At 43.5% G+C, this 14,202-nt stretch overlaps 1 protein-coding gene across 2 annotated transcripts in view; it reads left to right on the forward strand.

Annotated features, from left to right (window-relative positions):
* Positions 1-245: 245 nt before the first annotated feature.
* LOC148031524 (coatomer subunit delta-1-like) overlaps positions 246-14,202 on the forward strand; it is a 60,119-nt gene continuing 46,162 nt past the window's right edge. Inside the window, exons 1-2 of one of the 2 annotated variants that reach the window (XM_087685055.1) lie at positions 246-472; positions 597-636. In XM_087685055.1, coding sequence (XP_087541181.1) covers positions 470-472; positions 597-636 — 43 coding nt within the window. In that variant the 5' untranslated portion in view covers positions 246-469. The remainder of the gene's footprint in view (positions 473-596; positions 637-14,202) is intronic. The other variant, XM_087685054.1, reaches the window with a different exon arrangement.

A 14,202-nucleotide genomic window follows, 5' to 3' on the forward strand; every position in this document is an offset into this window, starting at 1 on the left:
AGTTGGTGCTATGACGCGTAGAGTTGGTGAAAGTGCAGTGCAACGCAATGGGTCTAGTATTCGTCTAGGCTCAACGCAATGGGTCTAGTATTCGTCTAGAGCCTGGACGGGGTCAAGAGTGGGTCCTATGTGGGACCCTAAAGGAACTGTCACACCACCCTTAGATAAAGGTGTAATACACCACATGGTCATACAGCTTGAAATCCACCAGATTCGTCCGTAGGAATCGAACCTGGCTTCTGATGTGACCCACGGAGATGCCTTAACGGCTGCTTCATAGTGTACAGGCTGAGGAGCTGTGTATTCTGAGTCCCGACTAGACGTCAAGACTTGTGGTGGGGTCCTCGGATGCCGCGAGAGAGAGAGAGAGAGAGAGAGAGAGAGAGAGAGAGAGAGGAGTATATGCTCGCGAGACCATAGCTGATCACCTGCGTGCTTGCGGACTCGCCATTGCTGGTGGCTTGCTGCAATGGTAAGTCTTCTTTCTCTTTCTCTCTTCTATCTCATTGCCCTTCGTACACACAGGACGCACGCAGAGAAAGAGGCCTGACAGCCTTGCCTTGCTCTTACTCTGCATTTGATTTTCCTGTCCACAGGTTGTCTTAGCTGCTTCCATCATCTCCAAATCGGGGAAGGGTATATACTCTTGGCACAATTTTAAAGCTTTCGTTTCCAGTTCTGTTAGAATTTCCGGTGCAGATCTGTCGAATCTTTTTATGGTCTATGTATATTCTTTAGGACTAATTATCTTTTAAGAATCTAAAGTTTCCCGAGGTTCTCTTATCTTTCTTCTGCGGATTTGTATATTTCCTGGCAGCAATGACACAGTCAGAGCCTCCACTATTCATGGACAGTCCATCATAAATGGATTGCCAATATTTCGGAGAACTGACTGATTTTGTGCAAAGGAGCGTGTCACCGTAGCCTGATAAGCAAATTCAAAGATTGACGAAAAACTACTATTGCCTTGTAGTGCTTGGAAAGTCATATGGTGATTTGGGTTTGCTGGCTGCTGGTTGTATGCTGAAGACTATAGCGTGTTATGAAAGTTCTTAAAGTCGTATGCAAGAGCCGAAGTGCCAATTTTCGAACACTTACTTCACTTTTCGGACTGACAATATGCCATGCCCAGATTGTATTTAGTACTTGTTCTCACGAGTTAACTTTCCGGACTGAATATATATGCCATGCTCAGTTTCTACTTGTTCTCATGAATGAATGAGGGTCTTATCTTTTGTCCCCCCCCACACACCCACCGTCCCACCACCCACCCACCAACCAATCCACCCCTTTTGGTGATAAGATAAAATACACACACCCAGATGCCCACAAGGGAGGGCACCATCCCTACAAATATTTATTGAGAGAGTGGACAAGAGCCATGGCATGCTTCCTGTGCATAGATAGGATAGCTTGCAAGCTTAATGAACACTGAAGCTTGATTGCACTGGGACCCTCCTGCTCGGCGACCCTACCCAGCAAGTGCTTGAATGGGCAAGATCCTAAACTTACACAAACACACCATGTGAACATAGGTGTCCAACTGAGTGCTGTACCTAGCAAGCTTGAACCCAAAAGCTCACAATTATCAGCCCAAGTGTCAATCACTTTGCTACTGCCTTTGGTACATTGCTATGGACGCGGTCAAAAATGTTCCATAGTTGAAAGCTTATGCATAGGCAAAAAGTCTAATCACATACATACATAGACTCACAAGGCGGTTTGTTGACGGTGGGAAAAAGCCGTGGCATGGGGTGTGTCCTGCAACAAAGCAGGCTGAGGAACGTTGGAGGAGCGTGTTGTATTTTGATGGATCTCGAACACAAGAAACCACCAAAACGTGATGCTGGATTTGATGTAGACTGTCCCAGTAACAATGATGGCACCAAAGGAGTCCAAGGCTAGCAATCTAGGCTGAGAAGATGTTGTCAAAGCTTAGCAGTATAGCAGGACAGCAAATTGCAGCAGTCCTTAGCTTGAATGAAGGCTGAGTTAGCAATGTAGCCTCCTAGATGCAATCGCCCAGCAGCAAGAGTGGCTGTATAATAAAACACAATTGTGAAGCCAATGTCTAGAATGTAGAGGGTATGTAACGAAGATAGCTCTAGAGGAGTCCAAGGCTAGCAGTCTAGGTTGAAAAAATCTACGTTTACCCATCCAAATTCGGGGAGTGGGCTAGATACGAACAACAACACTGGGCTTCAAAGGCAAGTAGAGAGCTCAAGGGATTAGGAAAACCCGAGTCAAGTAAGGACCACTACTTTTGAGGAAGAAGGTTGGATTATCGAACAATGTAGGTGATATATTGGACTTACGTCCTGTAAAGTGTTAGAAACCTTAACTTATGCCCTAGCTGAAGGAAAGGGAGTGTTAAGTAAATTTTGCATAATATCGCTCTTAGATCCCAAGGGGGAGAGCAAGTATGCGATGGAAAGGTTATCGCGACTATTCTTGCAAGGTTTGGAAAAGAATACCATTGTTTTTGTTGGTTGATCGAACAACACCCTAAATGCTTTTACATTCAACTGTTTGTTGCATTGTGGTTGGATGATTATTCCAAGTGTTTGTGGTTGATGGTAAATTCATGGCCGGGGTCCGTGATGACAAGTTGCCATGGGGATAAAGAAACGTTTTCTTGGAAAATGATATTAGGGCTGATTGCCTTGGTTATGCTTGATTTTTAATTGGATTAATTAAGGAAAGGATATTTTGCGCGGGTGGATCATCTTCAATGTTGCACCGCGGATTAACTTGAAAAGGGCATTGCTCGATTCATAGGCCAAAGGTGGAGTGGTGAAAAGGCCAATCACGGAAATTGTGTTTTACTCCTAGGCCTCTTGGGGTCAAGTGGAGCTCTGGGCACCCCTTGCCTCGTCCAAAACGGAGTTAAAGATTGCCGTGAGCCCAATATCTGTGGCGTTGGAAGATCCTATTCTAGATAATGGATGGAAATTATGGTGCCATGTGATTTGGACCGGTTACTTTTGCAAGGCAGAAGGGAAATATGATTTTTCTTGTATGGGCAGGAGACAAAGATTAACATGAAGATAAGTTAAGAAATATGCTTGAACTTGTTTGTTAAAGGTTTGCTTGCTCTGTATTTGTGTCAGTATTATAAGTTACGTGAATGAACCCTGTTCCTTAAAAGGCTTAATTAAGGAAGCTGATTTTAAAGGTCACACATAAATGTGATAGGATCTAATTAGATAACTAAAGAATACCTACCGAGGGAAGCGGGTGGGTGGAACCCCCGACGGGTTTGTCCTTCGGCAGGGTGGTCCCAACTGGGAGGCTTCTCACAAGGTTTTACTGACGACCGACCCTTAGTAATTGTCGGGTTAGAACCCCGATTTATGCAGTTTTAGGAAACCGGAATGGGACTATGCCCCACGGGTAGAGAGGTTGAGTGGCGCATCTCTCTCGTTTCCCATTCTCTTTGAACCAAGTGCGACATGTGTCTGCTTCGGCTTGGGTATCTTTGCGTAAAGTAGGATGTCCAAGACTCGACGCTAGAATGCTGTCAAGAAACCTTGACCACTAGGGACCCAAGTTTCAGGTCGGCCGCGAACATTCCGTTACGAGGTGGACTCAAGAAACCCTAGGCGACAAACCCTGTGACATTCCATGGGAGTGTCGGGCAGTGTTGCTTAGACTTGTTTCTCGATGGACTGCTAAACGCATGCTTGGATAGTCGATAGGCGGGCACGCTACAAAACCATTAGCCAAGGTGAATATACTAAATACTGATTGAAGAAGAAACACATGCTCTAAACAAAGTTGTCTCCTCTGTCAGAACACACGATTTTACCAATAGATGGAGTATCAAAGCTCCTAAAGTCCTCGTTTAGCTTTGATTGAGGCTCACAGGTAGGAGATGATTGTGCAAGTCACACGCAACTACTAATAGTTCAGACATCAATCCCATTGCTTTGCATTAACCTGAATCCCAATTCACCATTAAATTAAGCAAATTTAGACTTGTTAGCAAATATGTCAGCTCATGTGTGAGTTTGTGCATGCTTTTTTAGGTTATTTTAGGCATTTTTTATGGTCTTCATTTTGGTTATATTTAGCATTTATTGCTGGCCGACCTGATCATATTGAGGACATATTTTTGTCCTATTTATTTAGGTTCTTCCTCTTTAGTCAGCTAGTCACTCACCATCACACTTGTAGATCTTCTGCTGGGAGAAGAGCGAGTGCTGGTGCCCACAGCCAGTGACTCATTGTTATATGCGATTGTCTCGTGTTGGATATATGGATTTCATTTTGTGAGCATACATTTGAGTTCTCATTTGTATTGTGTTATTCAATGTTACTTCTTTTCTTTCTCTTTTGTCTTGTGTTCAATAGTTTATTACAGCACATGTTTATGCTTCCATTGCTACATCCACTTTTGACATGGTATCATATTTCAGGTTCTTTGCTCCTGTTGTGTTTTCTTTGCTGATTTCAGGACTGTTCTGACCATTATTGATCAGGTGACTGCAACCAGGCACCCTGTTTATCTACGTTTTTTGTTGACATTAGCATCCGTACAGCTTGCATCAGCCCCTCTATTGCCTATGTGCCATTCTAGCTTGTGTTTTGGTGTTTCTGCATCTCCTCTTGGTTGGGTGATTGCATTATCAGGCCGTTTTTGCTGTTTCAGGCAGTTTCAGGCTGATTTTTCGACATTTTGCAGCAGATTTCTTATTGTTTTCGTTAGATTTTGGTGAATGCTGCATGTGAACTCTCATTTTCTGGAGTCTGTGTGTGTGGTTTGGATGTGTTCCCTCTCCAAATACCTTCTTTTCTCTTCTTCTCTTCTTATCCTCTACAAGTGGCTCCTCCGTTGTCATAGAGATTGTGCAAGAGCTGCAGAACACGGGGTTCAAGGAACAGCAAGGAAAGAGACTAACAAGAAGAACTCAAATTTATGATGCCAAAGTTCACTATATTGTTTGTCAAGAAAATTACATGAGGTCCAAGTTCAGAAAAATCTGAAGTATCTCATAAACTGTTTTGCATTCAGGTGTTTGAAGACAGTTATGCCTTTGGTACATAGGCTTGAGGAAACTTGAAGAGTTCTGCTGGGCAGCAATTCTGAGCTTTTTCTCGCTTTAAACATTGAGCAATCAACCCATAAATCAGCCTAACATTCAGCACCAGTTCAAGGCTGTTTTCAGCATTCAAATTTCAGCAAGTTTGTGTGAAGGAAGGTCACTGTTGTCTTTGTAATGACAAAACTTGGAATCATCAGCACAAACTTTCATGATGATTGGTTAACGTACTGAAGTTCCACAAATTGTGCCTTCCTTGGTTTGTAATTGCTGTTCAGCATAACTCTGAAGTGCTACCATCTCTGTTATGTTGCAATCACACCTTAAAGTTCCACAATACTTGTAAACAATTGGTTCTTCAGAATCAAGACAAATAAACTCCACCGGATGACCAAGAGCTGGATCTGGGCCCCTATGCATGCCACAACCCGTCCTTCCACAGGAATGGGGGGACTTCATCGATATATTCCATCGGTGATTTTCTATCTAATTTCTGCATCCACTTGGCTGTATGTTTTTCAATCGAAGGCAGAGCCTTCAGTGACGAAGACGACGAACTGGAAGTCGACGCGTTTCGTGTAATGATCATGTTCTCAGATAAGGCGGCAGACCGTTCCACAGAAATGCCATGAGCAGTTGGTTCTCCAGTAAAGACTCACCCTGCACTGAATTGATGCTTGTACCATTCACTGTGATTAATACCAGTAGCGTGATCTTCCCTGAAGAGCCTATCGACTCAGCAGTTCTTAATTCTTGCCACGCTTTCAAAGCTTCGTGCTCTCCCAACAAGGCCTCGCACTTCTCTACAGTCCGAAGCCGTCTCTTGATGGAGGCGAGAAGGGGTGCAGACTGTAAGTCAATCTGCTGCCAAATCTGCTCAGCGTCGAACTGGTTTGTGAAGAGGGATTTGAGAAGCTCGACGAGGTGGCTGTCGGCAGAGCCTCGCGTGGCGTATCTACGCAGGGGGGTAGGTATAATAGGAGAAGGAGAGGCTACTGCTTCTTTCTTGCAGAGGATGCTGATGATAACGAATCCCCGCCCTTCGACTCAATTATAGGCTTAGCTCTTTGAAATTCCATCCAGCCAATGTCACTGGTGTGCTCCATGAATTTCCGATCCCTGGGGTCTACAACAAAGCATGCCGTAAATCTCCAAACAGTTTGAATGCTTGAGGTACAGGACGCCGCTGAGTTTCCCCCCAAAAACGGTTCAGACCGAATTAGTCTCCCCTTCTCCTCTTTTAGCTGAGCGAAAAAAAACTCCTCTTTGACAAGAATAACTCTAGTTTCTTTACACCCATAGGAGATCTATGCACCAACTTTGATTTTGACCTTGAGGACTAACGTAGGGTATCTTTGGAGTCATCAATTGCCCCACTAAGAGTCAGCTTTACGATGGATGATCTGCGCACAAACTTCGACTTTGGCCTTGAGGACTGGGTGGCAAAATGCTCTCTCGGAGCTTCACTAGTGCTTTATTCGCTTAAGCAGCTTTTGAGAGACTTCCTTCAACTCTATTTCATGGGAATTATTGAACTTAGATGATCGGCTTCCACAAAGCTTCCTTCGATTCCACAATTCCCTGCACTTTTCTTAGAGATCATCATTGAAATTATCAGCTTGATAATGTCCTTTGGCATTAGTTTTTCATATTTTTCTAACACACACTCATCATGCATCCAAACAGAAACACACACATACTAGCGGAATATATACATTGGATGCGGGTACTGAAAGGACGGATTATCATAATGCATCAGTCACACACAATGAATCACACGCGGAAAAATAACACAAATGCACAAAAAAAAAAATGGAGGTGTATACGGCTCGGATGCGCAGCAGCACGACATCCACCCCCTCTAAACCTGCGCATCCTCCGGATGAGCCAACTATCCAGGATCATTCAAGTCCACAAACAGGTCGAGTTCTTCATCAGTTTCTAGTAGACCTGTTTCTCCATCAGCTTTATCATCCATATTCTCTGCTTCTTCTGCTTGACTTTCTTCTACCTGCTCTCCTTCTGCCAATGCTTCAAGTGAATATTCTTCATCTTCTCTTCTCTTGAAAATCTTGACCCGTTTTCCAGCAATGGGCACCCTCAACACTGTTCCATCTAATTCAGCCAACTCATAGGTACCATTGTCAAAAACCTGTTTCACCTCATACGGTTCAAACCATCTTTGAACCATTTTTCTCATGCTACTATGCTGATTCTCTAGACTACTGTCGTAGACTAGAACCCAATCTCCTTCTTTTATGGCTCTAGGCCTCAAGCGATGCCTCAAATCAAACCTGTCCTTGTTTCTGAGTCGGGCTGCCCTCAAACGATCAACTGCTTGCTGCACATCTTCTGTTCTTCTCTCTAGTTGACGAATCCGAAGAGCTAGAAGCTCCTCCCTTGATAAATTCTCTTGCCATGGAAGAACACTCCACGTGAGAGCACAGATTTCTGTAGGCATGACAGGCTTTTGCCCATACATCAACTCTGCAGGCATATATCCAGTAGTCACGCTATGTGTAGAGCGGTTTGCCCACAATGCAAAAGGTAGTAATCTCGGCCAATCTCCAATCCGACCTCTACAAGCTTTTGCCAATGCTTTAACTATCGGCGGATGTCCTCTTTCGCTCTTGCCATTTCCCTCTGGATTATAGGCAGTAGTAAGAGCTAACTTAATCCCAAGCTGTGAGAAAAATTCTCTAGCTTCATCTGCATCTAGCTCTCCACGATCAGCTGTAATCTTGCCTATACATCCATACCTGCAAAATATTTCTTCCAACAAGAATTTACATACTGTAGTGGTGGTCTTCGTCCGCAAAGATCTGCCTTCAACATAGTTTGTAAGATCCTCCCTAGCCAAGACAAGATATCTCATCTGCCAAAGTCCCACTGGCAAAGTAACCAAGTCTACCACCCACTTATAATGCATACATAGTGGATAGGTCGGATGCAACTCATCACGATGCCGCACTAAAGAGTAAAGCTGGCAATCCCTGCAAGTCTCCACAAAGTGAGAAACATCTTTATACATCCCTTTCCACCAGTATCTTTCTTTGATTTTCTCATAGGTAGCCCACACACCTCTATGACCAGCCCATGAACTCTCATGAAACTCTCGCATAATCTGTATCTGCATCGCTACCTCACAAACTACTCTCAAGGGTAAGCCGCCTCTCTTCTTTGGATGCTTCCAAAGAAAACCATCTTTCAAGAAATATCCATAAGCCTTCCTTCTGATTTTCTTGAATTCATCATCTGTCCAATCAGCTCTTCGAGTCAATGAACTTAGATAATGTCCAATTTGCAGCTACTCGTCAACATAAAGTTTTTCAATAAAGGCTTCAACAGTAGATACATGACAATCATGAACAAGGACAGAAGCTGCAAACTCTGTCTTATCATCTTCTGCAAGCATTGACTCCTCATCCTCATATCTCGCTCTAGATAGCATGTCAACAACTGGATTATCTTTCCTTGCTATGTGTCGAAATTCTGGATTCAATGATTTGATATAGGCAATCCACCGAAGCATCGCTATATCTGGAGTCGAACAGCTAGTAATCATGCCAAGCAAAGACAAACAATCTGTTTCCACAACAATTGAAGCTCCAATAAAATACCCTTTATCACACTTCAGTGCAATGACTACTCCCCACAACTCTCTTTTAATCTGCGGATATCTCCTCTGTCGCTCATTAAAAACTTTAGCTCCAAAGCGGATTGCATATCTATTTCCATCAGCATCATCCTGTCCCACTGCCCAACCTATGCCAATAGGGCTAGTATCAACTGTCAACATGATTGGCCGTCCACACTGATAATCCGCCTTGCGAAGAGTAGGAGCTGACTGCAATAGCTTCTTGAGTTTACGCATGGCTTTCGAATGCTTCTCATCCCAATGAAATTTCTGCCCCTTTCGAAGCAGCTGATAGAGAACATCTGCTATGTGAGCAAAATGAGGAATCCAAATCATGTAAAATACACAAGCTCCCACAAATCTCCGCACCTCTGAAGTAGTCGAGCAATACTCTGCAATCCTGCTTATGGCATCCACCTTTGCAGGTGAAGGCTTTCTGCCATAATATCCAACCATATGCCCAACTATGATGACTTCATTAACACCAAAGACAGATTTCAGCCCGAAAGAGTCAAGTTTACCTCCTCTAATCGTGTCAATATTTGCTCACAAGCAACCAAGTGTTCAGCCACAAACTGTCTACATCCTCGCAAATCAAGACTTTCATTCTTTTCTTCTTCTGCACAACCCTTAATAGGCACATCATCTAGGAAATGCATGGTATACTGCGGAATATAGTCTCGTAGAACTCTATGCATAGCATTCATCATATGAGCAACTGAGTTGGTGGCACCTTGAGGCAAGGTACACATCCTCACAAGACCAATAGGTGTCCGCATAGTAGTAATATCCCTGCTTTCCAAGGCAAGCTGAAACTGATCATAACCTGAATACAAGTCACCTAGAGAATAGATGGCTCGTCCTGCAAAAGCCTCAGCAAATTCATCCACAATTGGACCTGTTCCCACATTTCTGATTGTCACTTTGTTCACGGGCTGCATATCCTGAATAAATCTAAAAGTACCATTCTTCTTTGGTACAGTAAACCATCTGTTAGAATAGGGCGCAGAAGAGGGTTCCAAAATCCCCATCTTAATCTTCTCATTCAGCAACTCTATCAGCTTTGGCAAGTGTGCTTTAGGCACAGGTATAGGACGTATATTCCATGGTACATGAGGGACAGTGAAGATGACCATAGGCACAACCAATTTGGGACTAATGCATCCAATTTTATGTGGAAAGAAAGCAAATGCCTTACCATGACGTCCAAGCATCTCTCTAAAACATTCTTTTTCCACTGGAAGCAAGAAATTATAATTTCCAATCTTCAATTCTGCAAGAGTTTCAGCTGTAAATTTATGTCCAATATTTGCAGGATCTCTTAACATAGGCTGCTTCATAGCTTTTTCTATCTGCTCATCACTATCAGGAGGAAGCGGCCCTGCAACCAGCTTAACCTTCTTATCAACTGTTTTATACTTTGTGTCAACCTTGGCATCAGTCAGGTACTCTTTTCTTTGCTGCAATTTCTGCAAATTTTCAGCAACTCTCAACTCTGTTGGCTGAAAGATTTCAGCCCTTTGCTCTATGGACTGCATGGGTGCAGCCTGAAACTCTGTATGCTGAAATTTTTCAGCATTAAACTCTGTTGGCTGAATGAATTCAGCCCTCGGCTCTATGGACTGCATGGGTGCAGCCTCATACTCCATATGCTGAATTTTTCCAGCATTTAACTCTGTTGGCTGAAAGGTTTCAGCCCTCTGCAACTCTGTAAGCTGATCAAGATCAGCCATAAATTCAGTTTGTTGAGTTTTCTCAGCCTCTAACTCTGTTTTCAGCATAAAATCAGAAATTTCTTGAAACATATCCAAGGTTTGCACAGGTATGATCTTTGAACCCTTACATACATCAGTTTTCAGCATTGTTCCCATCTCAAACAATGTATCTGCATAAGACATCCCTTTATACAATCCATCTACATGCTCTTCTGCTTGCAAAATACCTGCAATCTTCAACTCTTTCTCCTTACGACCAATGTACTGCCTGGCAGCTCTAGGCAAATCTGAAATTACCTGATAACTCACTGAACTATCTGAAGAAAAACCAACAAAATTAGTGGAGAAAGCTTGGCTGCCAGGAGGCGAGATCTCCTCTTTTCTCCGCTCCGTACCACTGGCGTCTCGCAAGACAGCGGTACCTAATGAAAATCCAACTCCTTCGCAGGTAGTGGTGTCTCACGCAAGGAGTCCCTGTTTCTCGGATGATTTACCCCAACAGTCATAAACTGAACAGCTCGCATACCATCCTTACTGCGTATCCGTGCATAAGCTGAGCCGTCATCCATCACTTTCGTTTCCATTCTTGCTTCTGTAATGAAAGGCTGTCCAAGAATAATCGGATAAGAGCAAGAATCCTGAACAAAGCAATGATAATCTTCTTCAACATTACCAATAGAAATTCTGATGCTCGGACAAGCAGCATACATATCACCAGAAGTATTATTGGCAGCTCTCATGCGCCAGCCATGCTCTGCATCCATAGGCCACTTACCACTTTCATAAACACCTCGAGCAATAAGATTAATCTCGGAACCATGATCGACTAAAGCGACCAAAGGAATCTGTTTCTCTCCAATCCTTACCACCTTCTCAGTGGTTGCTCTAGCCCAATGACTACGTGAAAAATGGCTGCGAGGAATGAGAATAGGGGTATCATCATCCTCATACTGCATAGGCTGAACTATTTTCTCCAATTGCGGATTAACAGAAGCATTCTCAACCATCACTGCATCATCATGCTCTTCCCCAAGAGCTCCATGCCATAATCCCTGTAAAGCAGGTCCTTCCATCGCATGTCGTTTCCTCCGCAAAAGATCCTGCATCTGATCCTGTATTTCTCTTCTAGCAATCCCAAGAGCTTCTCCAACAGTAAAAGTGACTTCACTATTCAAAATTCTTTCATGAAAAATCTTACTCATATCCGTCTCCATATCAAGGTCTGACAAGAGCTTGAATCCTGGCTCCTTTCTTGGTTGCCTCTTCTCTTTCATCTGCTTGTCTCCCATAGGTTGTTCAGGACCTGATTGAGCTGGAGAACTTGTCATAGGTGGAGCTGTAACAGGTGGTGAAACAAAGTCACCTCCTCTAGTCTTTTTGGAGGTGCTGAGACCCTCCTCATCTCTTCTTCTCTTTTCCTCAACCATGGCATCTAAACCCTGTGTTTTTGCCATATAAGCAAAAATAGAATACCTGTCAACAGGAGAATCCCATCCCGTTTCTCCTCGAATGCTGGAGCCCACACAAGTCATAGTAGATGCCTGAACTTTCCCTCTTCTCGCTATCTCCAAGGCAGAGGACCATAAAGCAGAGTCTCCATCTGATTTCTGCTCAAGCTGGACTCCATAAGCTGAAGTATCTCCTCTAACACTCACATAAGCTGATCGCGCAGCCATATCATCAACGAGCTTCTTCATGCCTCCCTTACCAAAGTTCGTGTTAAGAGGAGCACCAGTCTCTGTCAGCCATATCTTCCCATCTTGTCCTGAGAACACTACATTCTTCTTACGTGCTTCCTGAAAAGCATCACAATCTCTGCAGTGTTGGTGCTCTGTACTATCGCACCAAATACATCGTCTCCCTTTTCTTTGACCAGCTGGAAAAGCAGTCGCTGGAGCAGGTGCTACAGCAGGTACTGACATAAGTTGCTCTTTTAACTTACCAACTTCAGCTTTGACTGCTTCAATCGTCAAATCTGCCAAGCCTTTAATAACATCATCTACAGATAAGGGCACTGAGCAGTAGGAACTGGTGGATTTACAACAGGAGGAGTAGGCTTAGGCATAGAACTTGCAGCAGGGGTAGAAGAAGAAGTCTCCAAGGATTTTTCAGAAGCAGATCCTGTATTACGATGCAATCGTACTCTCCTGCGCTGCTTCTTAACAAGAGCATTCACAGCATCAATGACATGTCTCCACTCGGTCTTTAAACCTGAATCAGTAGCTTGATCTTCCAAAAGATCATCCAACTTTTCCTGTAAATCAGCATCAGCGGCCTGTAAAAATAATTCCACTTTCTGCATCTCCAAAGCTTGCTGCTCAGTTCCATCCAACTGATCATAGCGGCTCTCAAACTCTCGCAGAAGGGCGGTAACTGAAAGTCCCTTATTAGGCATAGAAACCCATGCTAAGAAATTCCTGCGGTTCATAAGACCTGTATCCTCCAGGAAATATTCATCTTTTAATGCCTTCTTAAACTTTGCCCAACTAGCATGTGTTTCTTGAATTTCTGAAATTCGGACTTCAAGAGCGCGCACCACGATCCGCAAGAAGTAGCGGCTCCAAACATCTTGAGAAACCCCAAAAAACTTCATCTTTTCTTTATACAAATGCAGGTAAGTTGACACTTGTTGGCCGTTAAACTGCTTCATCTCCTGTTGGACAGCTTTCAAGGCATCCATGGCATCACTATCACGTTTCCCGTGAGCTTGCTGTTGCATATAGGTTGTAAATGACTGAAAGAGGTTCTTCATGACATTGTCATCTGTCATCTCTTCTTGCGAGTCTCCCATCTTGCTGAAAAGTGACGCAGCACTTTCACGTCGGGTTCACCAGAAATGTCGTAGAGATTGTGCAAGAGCTGCAGAACACGGGGTTCAAGGAACAGCAAGGAAAGAGACTAACAAGAAGAACTCAAATTTATGATGCCAAAGTTCACTATATTGTTTGTCAAGAAAATTACATGAGGTCCAAGTTCAGAAAAATCTGAAGTATCTCATAAACTGTTTTGCATTCAGGTGTTTGAAGACAGTTATGCCTTTGGTACATAGGCTTGAGGAAACTTGAAGAGTTCTGCTGGAATGAGTTCTGCTGGGCAGTAATTCTGAGCTTTTTCTCGCTTTAAACATTGAGCAATCAACCCATAAATCAGCCTAACATTCAGCACCAGTTCAAGGCTGTTTTCAGCATTCAAATTTCAGCAAGTTTGTGTGAAGGAAGGTCACTGTTGTCTTTGTAATGACAAAACTTGGAATCATCAGCACAAACTTTCATGATGATTGGTTAACGTACTGAAGTTCCACAAATTGTGCCTTCCTTGGTTTGTAATTGCTGTTCAGCATAACTCTGAAGTGCTACCATCTCTGTTATGTTGCAATCACACCTTAAAGTTCCACAATACTTGCAAACAATTGGTTCTTCAGAATCAAGACAAATAAACTCCACCGGATGACCAAGAGCTGGATCTGGGCCCCTTTGCATGCCACAACCCGTCCTTCCACAGGAATGGGGGGACTTCATCGATATATTCCATCGGTGATTTTCTATCTAATTTCTGCATCCACTTGGCTGTATGTTTTTCAATCGAAGGCAGAGCCTTCAGTGACGAAGACGACGAACTGGAAGTCGACGCGTTTCGTATAATGATCATGTTCTCAGATAAGGCGGCAGACCGTTCCATAGAAATGCCATGAGCAGTTGGTTCTCCAGTAAAGACTCACCCTGCACTGAATTGATGCTTGTACCATTCACTGTGATTAATACCAGTAGCGTGATCTTCCCTGAAGAGCCTGTCGACTCAGTAGTTCTTA

Source organism: Lygodium microphyllum, chromosome 9, assembly GCF_053477565.2.
Source record: "Lygodium microphyllum isolate KBCC chromosome 9, Lygodium_microphyllum_v1.1.10, whole genome shotgun sequence".
Lineage (NCBI taxonomy): Eukaryota > Viridiplantae > Streptophyta > Polypodiopsida > Schizaeales > Lygodiaceae > Lygodium > Lygodium microphyllum.